Source organism: Pogonomyrmex barbatus, unplaced genomic scaffold (genome assembly GCF_055798465.1).
Source record: "Pogonomyrmex barbatus isolate J1 unplaced genomic scaffold, ASM5579846v1 scaffold13, whole genome shotgun sequence".
Classification (NCBI taxonomy): domain Eukaryota; kingdom Metazoa; phylum Arthropoda; class Insecta; order Hymenoptera; family Formicidae; genus Pogonomyrmex; species Pogonomyrmex barbatus.
Window position 1 is genome coordinate 4,555,150 of NW_028297109.1, and position 13,815 is coordinate 4,568,964.

The 13,815-nt window shown below is 38.5% G+C and overlaps 1 protein-coding gene across 7 annotated transcripts in view; it reads right to left on the reverse strand.

The window, feature by feature from the left end:
* Window positions 1-1,119: 1,119 nt before the first annotated feature.
* The window catches only part of LOC105426906 (PAR-domain protein 1), a 72,929-nt gene continuing 60,233 nt past the window's right edge, over window positions 1,120-13,815 (reverse strand). For 4 of the 7 annotated variants that reach the window (XM_089072189.1, XM_089072187.1, XM_089072188.1 and 1 more), the window contains 5 exons: window positions 8,027-8,172; window positions 6,469-6,706; window positions 5,705-5,853; window positions 5,428-5,565; window positions 1,120-5,062 (listed from right to left, as the gene is read on the reverse strand). In XM_089072189.1, the coding sequence (XP_088928315.1) occupies window positions 4,976-5,062; window positions 5,428-5,565; window positions 5,705-5,853; window positions 6,469-6,706; window positions 8,027-8,172 (758 nt within the window). In that variant the 3' untranslated portion in view covers window positions 1,120-4,975. The remainder of the gene's footprint in view (window positions 5,063-5,427; window positions 5,566-5,704; window positions 5,854-6,468; window positions 6,707-8,026; window positions 8,173-13,815) is intronic. The other 3 variants (XM_011638327.3, XM_011638329.3, XM_011638328.3) reach the window with 3 other exon arrangements.

The window sequence follows — 13,815 nt, forward strand, 5'->3', positions numbered from 1 at the left end:
GAAAACTTGTTTAGAAGTCGACATATAAGAATTAATACTAGATTATCAACACTAGAATTATTAATACTACATTTAGTATTAATAAAGATAAAATAATATTTCCTTCATGAACCATAAAAGTTTTATTTAAATTTTATTATTTTTATAATGTCTATGTTTTGAAGATGACGAAAATTCGGGAAGAAGATATTAATGAAGATATTAATGTAAAATTATATTTATATTTATGTGTAAGAAATGAAGAAATATGTCGGGAATATGACAAATTTCTATCAACACTAAAACTTATGTACGAAAGGCTTCATTTTTCATTTCTGATCTCATATTTCTTATTTCTTACCGAGCATTGTGACATACTGAACTTTGAACGAAGTGTAACTGACCGAAGTTTCCTTCTGCTTATGAGTTCGTCTGTTGATTCATAATTCGACACCTTCGTGACGTTATCGTTACTATTCAATGCGTTCATTTCTTATGCCAAACGACGTCGCATAGAACATACGTATTCATTGCAAATGGTATTTTGTATTGATTCTATTTCTAGCCTGAATTAATAATTCTGGAAATTAACTTGTGATGTAAAGTATATCTAGATATATCTAGAAATATTTAATAAATTTATATTAAATTTTTTATTAAATTTTAATAATATATTTCACCGATCAATTTTATTTATATTTAATATTTAATAGATTACATTTTAATAATTTATTATTTTTAAACTTAGAGTTTTTAAAAGGAATATCTCAAATAATTATTATTATGTCTAATATTTAAAAGATCTCATAACATACAAACATCAATATAGCTTTATATTAATGTTATTTGGATATGAAAATAAACGATAAAAATATAAATATATAATTTAAAGGAAACAATAAATATAACAAGAAGTCAATTCGAAGTCAAATCATAATTTATAAATAAAAAGATATTTTGATAAACTTGAAATTAATTCTTAAATTTATAAAACAAAACTTAATAAAACTTAAAAAAAAAAGCATAAAGTAAAATCCAAAATAAATTCTAAAAAGTAAATTCTCAATCATTATATTAAATACATTTAAGAAAATTGGAAAATGCATGTGGAAGAGCAGGGCATGGTGTACAACCATTGAATTCAATTAAAACAATAACAAATACATATATTTCTCGAAATGTGATACAATAGAGGTTTTCTTGTGTTGGTAGTCATATCTAATTTTTTCTCATGTTTTTTTTCACGTTTTATTTAAGTGGATCGGACGATTAGTTATCGTAGATGCGGCGGTGTCCTCTATCTCATTTTCTTACCGTTCTATTTGGAGCAAAGCCGGCGGCCGCGTCTGTCTCTCGCGCTGCTACATAACTCTCTACTATTTTATTTATTACTATTTTTATTTATCGAATTGCGATGTGTGTCAATCATGCTAACTGCGCTTCTTTATAGGCCAGTAACTTGTGCCGAGATCCACGTTATATCGCACAGTCAGCATCATTAATAGCACTGAGAAAATAATTGAGAAAAAGATCAACTTATTTTCTATTCAATAATAAGAAAGATTTTCGATAATAAAAACATTATCTGTGATCCGAAGTCATCTTCCGCATTGAAAATTTGCGTCGCGAATAATATGTACGAAAAAAAAAAAAAAAAAAAAAGAAAAAAAAATCGTTTTCCTTGTCCAAAATCTATAAAATTCTTCTTCCATATTGCCCTTAATGACGATGAGTGTGCGTGACAAGCAGAACACATATGTACGTACGAGCTTGATATTGGCTCGCGCTAAACTTCAAATAGATATCGCAAATAACTGAGAAACTTCCTTGCGGACTACGATTATACGCTCGAAAGAATAACATGAGAAACTTCGTATACAATCAAAACGCGAAATCCTGTTTTCCGCTTTATTACGCTTTGTATGCAATACCACGTCACTTTCTTCCGCTTAATACACATCGGCATCGGGATATCAAGCCATGCAATTTGTCAGACAGTTTACAATGCGATATTTTTTCGAAAAATAAAATCTCGTGCTGCTACTAAAATGACATAGTTTTATATATGAATTACTATCGAGCGAAGGCGTTTTATTTTATTTTTTTTTTTTTTTTGTTTGTTAAATCTGCCGACGCGAGATGTAGTCGGTTTAACATCGTTCTTCGCAGATATCGCGCGAAGAAATTCTTCCTCATTTACGCAGCATATTTTTGATAGAATGTGCAAGGCAATCGCGTGAAGAACTGTAATCGGACGATTTCGTATTCGCGACTTTCGACAGACCACTCGGAACAAGTATAAGGCATCGAATAATCGGATCATTGCGCTCGCGCATAAATCTGTCCGCAAAAAAAAAAAAATGTATAATTTCGATTGTAATGTTGAAATTATAAATACAATGTACAATATACATTTTATACGTAAGAAACGCAATATAAAGAGTAATTAGCACAGTAAATGGATATATCCAAAAGATTCGAAGAATAACGCGAGGATACGATCGCAAGTCACGTTTTCGCGCTGTCGACGAAATTGATCTGCGATATTTAAAACGGATCTACCGTCTATTAAATAAACGCGAAGGGTCAAAAATGAAATTTCGTTTCACATCGATTGTCTTGTCCTCTCGGCCGATAAAATGATATATGTACAGAGCATCTCCGTGTTTCGCGTTTGCGCATCGAAATTGCCTCTCTCGATTGTCGAAGAAAAACCAGATGTATGTCGTCGATACGCGAATCTAAGAACGAAACTAAGAGCTTCGCCCCGGCGGGTTGTAATTATTTTGAAAATCATGAATCGTTGGCGATTGAGTTGCAAAATCTCGCTCGTCGTTCCGGTTACTCGCCCACATTGTTGAAAACGCACGGTACATCGGTCACTATTATTGTCACTAAATTTTGCAAAACGAGCGAGCATCGCTCTCGTTCAGGTGTCGTTCAATCTCGCGTGTTCATCTGTACAATATAGATTTTCTCTCTCTCTCTCTCTCTCTCTCTCTCTCTCTGTTAACCATAAACTTTATAGCTATTTCATAAAAAACGCATATCTCCTCGTCGGTTCCACTTTCGCTCTCTCGATCGCCGTCACCGATTCTCACGGTGATGGAAAAATAAACATCTAAAAACTTAAAAAGAAGGGGTGGGGGTAGAGGGGAAAGGAGCCAGTGCACGCGAGCCTGTGCAGCTAGCTTACGTTTAAGCACGATGGTCGTATTTTCGTGTCGTGTACATGTAGTATTTTTATACCATTACGACGACGCCCACGATTAACGTCGACGATGCACTCGTCCAATCTGCGATTGGGAGGCTACGCGATCCGATCGTCGGGCACGTTTCGTTTTCCTTTTCATTTGTCTCAAGTTTCACGTTCGGTTGAAAAAGGGGAAAGCAAGGGCGTAACTGTCGTTCGTTAGAATAACACGATGCGTCTTAAAGTATATTTTACAAGAGGGCATCCTGTACAAAAGGGTTTGTTCGCTACGCAACGAATGATATATCTCGGGAAGGGCCCGTCGTCCATCGCTCGTGCCCCGAATCGCCGACGTGTGTTGGGCCAGCGGCCGATATTACTTACGAAAGAGGACAAAGGATAAGAGTCGCGTCGCGACGCCTTCCGCGCACTCCAAGTGCACTCCTCGCGTGGCCGGATTATTTAATTCGCTACACGCGATATAAAAGAGATAGGCGGAGAGAGATCTCAGAGGAGAGAAGGGAGATAGAGAAAAGAAACGGTGAAAAGGAAACACGTACATCATCTATCTTAAACGATTAAAACAACTAGAATCACTTGTGTACCATCACCACGTGGGATACGCTACGATAATTAACGCATTCTCTCGGAGAACCAGGATAATTAACCCGTGCGCAGAAAAGCGTCGTGTTCTCCCAACCATCGCTCGCCTCCGCTCCATGTCGACCTAACGATATAGCTCTTTACGTGTGGCAGTGCTCAGCGCCGACGAGATTCGTCTTTTCTCCGCCGAATAAGTAGTTCGAAAATCTTATATCGTGGCTCACTCTCGTAACAATTTCAATCCCATCGCAAATACGGCTCATCGAGCAAATTTAGAAAACGGCGAAATTGCTGTATCTCGTCGTGCGCTGCATGCGTGTATTTACGTGTAACGAACGCATCTCCTTCCTCAAACGCATACTCGTGTGTATTGTGTGTTTGTGTACGTATGTGTGTATATATATATATATATATGTATACATGCATATATGTGCATATATATATATATAATACATATATATATAATATATATATAATACATATATATATATAATATATATATAATACATATATATATAATATATATAATATATATATATATATATATATATATACACACACGCACACACACACACAGACACATATATATTATTTTTTTCTTTTACTTCAGATATAGAGATATACGAATATATATGTATATATATATACATATATATATATATATATATATGTGTTCTTATGTATATATATCCATATATATGTAACGCGCACGCGCATGTGTGTGTGTGTGTGTGTGTGTGTGTGTGTGTGTGTGTGTGTGTGTGTGTGTGTGTGTGTGTGTAATCTAACTATACATATAACTATTTACAAGTGGAGGAGTTTTCTAGAACGGGACAAGGAGCGAGGACTCAATAAGAATTTTATTTGAGAGTAAGAGAAAGAGAGAAAGAGGACGATAGAGGACAGAATTTTCGGAGATTTCTGAGGAAGTTAGTGTCGGCTTTAGGGCGGCGGCAGTCGGTTCGGGAGTTGGTGGTATTCGTCAATATGTTCCGCATCCTCTTCGCTTTCTTTACGGAGGCGAAGACTGCTATGTGCTGCGACTATAAGCGAGGGAGTTGTGCGATACACCCTCGTGTCCGCGTCTCTCTCTCTCTCTCTCTCTCTCTCTCTCTCTCTCTCTCTCTCTCTCTCTCTCTCTCTCTCTCTCTCTCTCTCTCTGCGTGTCGCTCGAGTTGGTGCATGGCCGACGACAGGGTGTTAGACGTCTGTGTACTTGCTCAGTTTGTCGCGTAGCAACATGTTCTCGTTTTTTAACCGGTCCAGTTCCTGCCGCAGACCCATATTCTGCAAACGAAACGAGAAGAATAAGAATTCAATTGGATTTTTGCATTTTAGATAAAACAAAAGAGTGAGAATTAACAATGAATACTGCGTTTCAAGTTTTAAACTTGTGAAATGGGCGAAGGATATGAAACAGTAAGACGAGAGCTTAAGAAATTAAGAAAACCAGTTCATCAGATAGAGATAATTTCATTTCCGTTGTATTTTCGATTTTTAATAAGTACAAGACGTCAGCGAAAGCTCGAGTTTATATTTAGTCTTCTCCGTTAATTCTCATACCCTTAAACATCTCCGGTAACTTTATGAGGCAACTATATTGATAGACGCGGTCTATGTGGTTTCAAATTCCCAGCCGTGAGAAAACTTACCTCTTTCTCGAGGAAGCCGGCCCTGAGAGCTATCTGGTTCTCCTTCATGCGACGCGCGTCTCGCGATCGTTTCGCTGCCATGTTATTCTTCCTACGACGCGCCCAGTATTTGTCATCCTTCAAGTCATCCGGAACGAACTGCGGCCGCAAACGGAAGAGAGAGAAAGAATATAGGAACATTAGAACGCTCGTGTTCGCTTATTTCGATACCTGGCAAATGTAGCGTTGAAAGCCAAACGACGCGAATAACAATGTAATTACGCAAATGAAGGCTCACCTGCTTCCGCGATTTCTTGATCATAGGTTGGGGTTTGAGCTCCTCGTCGGAGAAGGCCCGGGTACGTGGATCGAAGTCTCGCCCCGATGAGGCCATCGAGAGCGCTACAAGAGACAAGCCATATTGTATTCGTGACGAGTCCTCGGAATCTGTCGCGCGGAAGGGGAACAATCGACAATGTCGACGTTAGTCTAGTTTGCTGTAATGTACTCGACAAGCTCGACGTTATCGCAATACATAGATTCTGAGATAGCGTATATATACATATATATATATATATATATATATATATATATATATTTCTTTTTTTCTCTCTTTCTTATTGTAAAAATATGGCTGTGCTATTATTTACGTCAGCGCGGCTTCTTTGCTACCTCTCTTTTGTCACTCTGTTTTTAGCTCGCTTACTTTCAGTAGAACTTTCCATTTATGACTTTCTCTATTACATTTCTTTTCTTACTCTCTACCTGTCTTTGTACTTTATCTTCCTCAACACCACCGATATTTTATTTTGCGTTGTAAGTACAGAGTATCACGAAGATTTGTACGAAATTTTCGAAGATTGTATATGTATATTTATATGTACATTATCGACTGTCTATCTACTCGAAAGATTTCTAAAAGAAAAAAAAATTGAACAGGCGGGGATTTTGATCTCTTCGCGTATGAAATCGCGTGGAACACTTCTCAGGATCTCGATATCGCGAACGACGGCTACGACGAGGAATAAAAGTGAGAGAGCGAGAAGATTGCGTTTTACTCACTGGAGTCCGCGGGAGAGGGTGGGTTCAGGGTGTCCGGCGAACAGCACTCGCTCGGCGAGGGTGATCTCTCGCGCTTGGTAACTGGTTCCAAATGTAGACCCGCTGGTCCCTGATGCCCGGCGGCCTCGGTGTTGTTGATTTTATGAAGCTGGCTACCTTGCATGGCACCCTGTCCGCCACCAGCCACACCGTCGACGGGGATGCCGTTTTCGGAAAGAAACTCATCGAGATCGACGTACTATCAACAGAGATCCGAGATGTCATTTCCCGAGAGATGATTCCTCGGAGCTTTGTCAAGTTCAAGCGAAACCTATCTAGGCATATCAGGCGGATGACTAATTCATCCATAAATAATAATGCGATTGTAAATGCGATTATGTAAAAGTGTAAATATTATAGAAATGAACAAAGATGTCTTTTATGTTAGCCTAGAGAGAACTGAGACTTTAACTTTATTCGTTGGAGTACGCAATCGATTAATTTTTTACCTAGATGTGATACTCCAAAGATAAATCCTGTAAAGCTGCCGTAAAATTAATTCGAGCGTGAAAGGTATATTTGATATATATTGTACTCTTAATTTTGAAAAGGCATATAAAACCATTACCAAGCAGAAACTTTTGAGGAGGCAACGAAGAAATAGATGTTGCTTTCGCATCTTTTCATTTCCACTTCATTTTGCACTTTGTAATTTTGCCTTGTTTCTTTATCGAGATTCAAGCGGCGTATCGCGATGGAAGGAATGCAACTGGTGAAAGTTGGCGAAAGGTTTATAAAGAGTTTTACACGCTTTTCAAAAAATTGTACATTATTTATACATTTTATTCATATCGCACACAAATATTTTAGTCGTTGAGTTTACCAGATATATATCCATATATAACAATTATACATATAAATTGAGACGATAAATTGTTTATATAATATTATATGCAAATTGAATGTTACTTTCTTTAGAGATAGATAAGTTGTGTTATTTTATAAAATATTATCTAAAAGAATAACACTTTTTCGGCACGTTAGATAGCTTAGCTAAAAATGATTATAGAAAAGAATAGCCGAAACTTCCTCGATTCCGCCGAGGCATAACGGAGAAAGCGACCGCTGTCGTCGCGATTGCATAGCGGCTTAATATTCGGCTTCCCGGTTTCTCGACCCAGGAAGGCGAATTATAACGGAGTAAGTGTTACAACGGAGCGATGCAATGGTCCGCTACATTGATTTTTCATTCAATTTATTACATGGCATGCGTGTTTAGGGATGCGCTTTTCGGGATAACATCAGCTTTTGCGGAGCACATTTTCAAAATCAACGATTTTCAAAAAGGAAAGATCCGTACAAATAAAAAGTTTAAGATATTAAGAAGAATAACAATTTGCGTTATCGATCAGTATAGTGGATAGAAAATCACACATAAAGAGTTCAACGAAAAAGTAGTGCACAAAAGACAAAAGACGGACGAAACACGATCAGTTTGAATTCCTGATTTTATTTTATGGAATTTTGGGATTAAATTCAGCCAAATTGTAGGCTTACCGTATCGCGCCTTTATACATACATGGTTTAATACCTTCAGGTCGGCATCGTAAGGCAAAGTTTTGTCCCAGAGATTGGGCCCGAGAAAAGCAGCTTGCGCTTCCACGTTGCCCCAAAGTTCGCCGTCGGCATCCTTCTTCTCCTCTGGCCCATCTTTACCTTGTTTCCCTGTAAATTTAATTTTATATGAATTTATATGATATAAATTTATTTTTCTAGCTAATAATATTTTATAATTCACTAAAAAAAGTAATCTTTAAAACAAAATAGATGTCATATGCACAATCTATTGTTCCGTTGGGAGAAATCGGTTTTTGCGGAATTATTCATGTACTTAATTTGCATTGAATTCAAAAACGTTAAAGACAATTTTTTTTTTGGTGATACCTCGTGAAGATACTAGGAATGCTATTGATAAGCAAACTATACTATACACCTCTTCACTTTTGTATGATGCGCTCTTCTTTTCCGAAATTTCCGGTATACATTACGTGTTTCTTATCGCGGCGCTATTATACAATATGACAATTTGCGATTTTACACATCTTCCGTTCTATATTCTAATATTTTGTCTACAATCCTTTAGAATTTATGCTAAAACATTATTAACTGCATTATTAATGCATAATTATGGACGCAAATATGTATATGTAAGCATGTACAAAAACATTTAATAATTTTCACAAGGTTATATTCTATTTCCATATGACGTCACATATTATTATAACTAACAATATTGTTAATATTTTCCTTGCATTGTTTGCAACTGAAGTTCTCATGCGGAAAAAAATAGAAAAAAGGAATATAAGATAATCGGTAACCTTGAAGATGCTCAACTACAAATAGTGAGCAAACTAAGAGCAACGTATTATTTTTTTATCCTGCATCTTCTTTTCTCCTTTATATTCGTACGATCGCTCTTTTAATGTAGAAACGCTCGTCACTGATTAGCAATTGCAAATTGCAAATATCAATAAGGCAATCGAAAAACGCGTTAGTGTAGAAATTTGTATACTTTCGATTGAATGAATTGTGAATATGCATGTGAATATGCATACATTCCCTACGTGTTTCATGATTGACTTTATATACATCGTCAAGACTCAAAATTGTCCAGTTATTTAAGTTCGCGTTCCTACCTCGATAGTCGTCGAGTCTGGGGAGTGTCGGGTCGACTGTCAAGGCTATGAGAACGTGCCTTGTCACGCTACGATGTTGGTTAATTACTAGGATATCGGATGGAAATAAAAAAGATTATGATAATTATAATGGTGATGATGGCAATAATAATGATAATTATATTTATGATGATAATAATAATGATGATGTCGTCTATAATAATCATGACAGCCACGATGATAATGACGTATGAGGATTATAATGATCATAGGCGACTATGTAGCGAATTTAATTGATAAATGCGATTGGCAATAAATATAATAAATAGTCACACGGAAATCGACAATGTGTGTGTGTGTGTGTGTGTGTGTGTGTGTGCGCGCGTGTGCGTGTGTGTGTGTGTGTGTGTGTGTGTGTGTGTGTGTGTGTGTGTGTGTGTATATATATAAAGTAATGAAAAATAGTCTTTAGATCGCGACACACTGTCGCCGGTCCGATAATACCGCTCAAGAATGTGCTTGCCACCTTTTTCGCACTTTACGTCGCGTAAAATATTACCAAGGGCAGCGTAATTCCATTCGGCGGTATGCTAATTCCGGCCACCTCTCCGCTTTTTCACATCGGTTTACGGAATATATCGGCTTGGCAGTTCGCTCTCGCGCTCGAGGTTTGCGGTTTTCTGATGTGCCAATGCGCTCTATTCAACTATTGTTGCAGTCGTGCCTGTAAATCCAAGGCTACGCTCACAATACCGCGTCCTGTCTCGACAAGCGTGCTGAATATACATTTACGCAAAACCGCGGGATAGGATACTCGCGATCGATACGGACTCCTCTCGGAAAGCCTTGCCCTAACGAGACTTTTTGACAGGGACGAAAAACGCGCGTAAACGTCCTCGCGCGCGGTTGAAAAATTTCAACGACGCGCTGCGGCCTCTCGTCGCTGTACAACACAATCAAGCTGAGTATTCGGAAGGTATTCGGCCGATTACCGGTCGGCTAAAAATAATCGGCGCCCAAGTAGCGCCGATTAAGGGAGCGGAAAGTGAGATCGCGATCGAACCGCGCCTGTAGCGTCGCCTCAGGCGCTCCCGGCCGGGATTTCTCCGCAGCGTATGATGGCTAAACAACTAAACAACGGCAGCCCGTAATTTGGTTCAAGGCTGCTCGTCGGCCGGCCGGCTAACTCTGCGGAACTAATCTCGTGTTGCGAGGCGGCATTATACACCGGGCACCGCCGAGCGACCGGGCGGGGAACAGCGTGTCTCGTTCGGGTACGATGTAATCAGGCCGGGGGACACGGGGGATCTTCCTGATTTTATCCATTCATTCACCGAGAACTGCATTTCCGTAATCCCCGCGTCTCTCTCTCTCTCTCTCTCTCTCTCTCTCTCTCTCTCTCTCTCGCACTCTCCGCGTCCTCGTTTGCTCCTCTCCCCCTTCTCCCCCCTCCCCCCCCCCGTTTATCCACAATAGCCGGCCTTTGGCGATAGCCACTGTGCTGTGCTCGCGGTACCGGAAATACGCGATTTCGACGCGACTCACGCGCAAATAGGTCTCCAGAATTCATACTTTTTGCAAATTCGCAAATTATTTTTTAATGCAAACAATTTTTCTTGGTCCGGCAAATTATTATATATTTATTATATATAGTAATTAATAATTGACAAATAATGCCATTGATTAGGCAGTTCTCAAGTTGATTTATAATTCCTTTTCTTAATTCTATAAATTCATATTATATTAATGAATGCGATTTCTAGATTCAAGAAACCGCATAAGCTTAAATAAGAATTAATTTGCACATTGACGTATTGCCTTGTAATAAAAAAATAATCTAATAAAAAAAAGAGAAGAGTCTTGATAAAAGTAATTAATTTAATTTTATTACTTAATTTTAGATGATTTTAATTATATGAAAAATTCATGATTGATAGCCCGTAATTTTAAAAAATAAAGCGTAAGTAAATGCAATTTTATTGCAAATTATAAATACATGTATAATAAATATGATAAATAATTATAAATATAAATAATATTTCTAGTCGTTGAAAGTAAAATCTGTTAAAAACCTAGAAAAATTCGTTATTAATATCCACAAACGCGGCATGAACTAACTTTCAGTTGCATTTTGTTAATTGCACCAATAGATAAAAGTCGTGAAGATAACAGAGTTAATTACGGTGAACATAAACGCACGCGTATCGCAAAAACGTTCCACTTTTTAACGGAACTATGGCGAAACCATTAGTCATGCCGGACAAGACAGCAAAATAATTTTTTATGCATTAACGCACACGCACGAAGTGTCCATCGATAGTAATATGAAATAAAATTATCGAAATAAAATATTAGATTCTGAATTTGGTGATTTTCAATTTCAAAGTAGTTACTCGAACATTCCATTGGAAAACCACATCTCCCGCGGCGTGGATCACTCGGCAACTCGCGAAAATGATAGATCGGCTAATAAATTGAAGCTGAAACGTCCACGTGAATGTTGGAAAACAATAAACAATAAACCTGTGTTGCAACATTTCGTTATTTAGATTGTCGCCTTGGCGGCAAGCTCTTAAGATTACGCTCAGGTGACAAAACCACACACATCATCGCCGTGCAGTGTACCGCACATCCATATCTGTCGCGAGTTTATCGATTTTCGCGATCGCACGTATTACTGGTTACGTCACTACTCACGATTGAAAATCTCAATTTTGTTTTTAGACATTTAAAAAATTTTTATTTTTTATTTTTTTTTTTTTAACGATTTCTCGCGTTAAGGAAACACTTGCGAAACTCCACGTTCCGAAGAAATATTTGATCGAGTTTTAGAAGTAGCTTCCGCCTTTATTCTTTTTCCCCAAAGTCGCCGTTCCGATACCGCTACTCGTTTATGTAATCGACGACACGCGAACGTCTAGGCAGGTGAACACGCGAGGGTGCCCGGTGAATATGTTTTTTGGCATAACTACGACTACCGTCGTCTTTCTCAAAACTGTCGATAATAACCTGTAACCTAAATGCGATGTCTAAATGCACATCTCCGGAGAGCCAATTCATTTCACCTGCCCCCGTAAACAATAGCTGTGCTCAAACGCTTGAGAAAATCAAATTCGAGCCGTCGGATTCTCTTTGATCTGATCGCTTCAGACGGCATTGTAAACTTTCAGTTAAAAGCTTGTATACGAAGCTGGAAATGTCGCTTCTGTTCTGCAAGTGCAATTTTTCTCTGTTACAATGGGCGCGTGGTGGTGCGCCGTCGATAAACCTTCTCTGATCAATCGAATCTACGATACACAATAGCTCGTGGGATAGGCCGCCCGTCCGAAATAACCGTCGACCAAGGCCGCAGGAAACCTTCTCCAAACAAATGCGATTGTTTAGCCGCCGTTACTGCTGCCGCGCGACTCCATCGTTGCGATCTATTTCCGGGACTGAAATCGCGAATATCACCATGATATTCCTTTGTAACACTGTAATACATTTCGGTGAAGCTAATCAAAACGTGGATTTTAAGCTAAATAATTTCAGTCAAAAGCGTTAATTTTTTTAACTATATTTTCTGCAATAAAGAAGAAAGCACACTAAATTCCATAAAACAGTGAAATCGCGAGATCATCATGATATTCCTTTGTAACACTGTAATACATTTTGATGAAGCTAATCAAATGTAGATTTCAAACTAAATAATTTTAATTAAAACTATTTTTTAATTATATTTTTCACATTAAAGAAGAAAGGATTCCAAATTTCATAAAATAATTGGTAAGGAAATCACGAATCATAAAAAATCTAATCGTGAAATTATATTCGTAATTTAATTACTCGATCGATTCCGTGAAGGAAAACATGAGAGAGATTTTTAAATTCAATCAGGACAAATCGTGAAATAATCACGATGGGCATTCTACGGAATGTCAAGTCTCTGAAACAGCACCTTTCTGCGGTCGCTTATACTCGGAAAGGAAAATCAAGAGGCAGCACAACGCGGAACGGCAATGGACGGGAAGAACTTGACTTACGATCTGTAAATCTCGCGTTGTTGTCGGTACTTGGATGATTTGTGCGTGCGGTAAGCCACGATCGTCCCTTCTGACGTACGGCCCATAACCGGCATTAACTTAGATTCTATTAGAGACTCGAGGGTACCTGGCAATTGCAGGGTACACCCGGTACGTAGCGACGTTACGATCGCGCGATGAAAATTGCACGGATGAAAACTCAAGTCGCGGTGTACCTCGTTATTGCATAACTCACGCGTTGCTCTTCCGCCTGGCCTCTTCCCCCCTCCCCTCCCCCATTTCGTGCATCACCGAGGAATACAACGTGTAACTCGAGCGTTATTAAATTTCGGTTACTCCTCGAGGCATCGGAATCGCGTTAGTGTGTAATAAGTTCCCTCGGATTGCCGGAAGCGTCGCCTCTATTTTCCCAAAACACTTTCTCTTTTCGAGCACGCTCTAATTAACTCCTTCGGTCTTCTTTAATTATAAGCCCGCGCGCTCGTGATGATTGCACGCGGAATGGGAAAGGAATTACAGAAACGGAGCAAGAAAAAACGTCACGACACCTTTGCAATAGGCCGAATAATTGTATCATGATGCAATTAATATTTTCATTTCGAAACGTTCTCGGCGCTATATATAGTGCCTGTATAACCATATTGTATTATTACTGCATCGCGCGCGGGTGA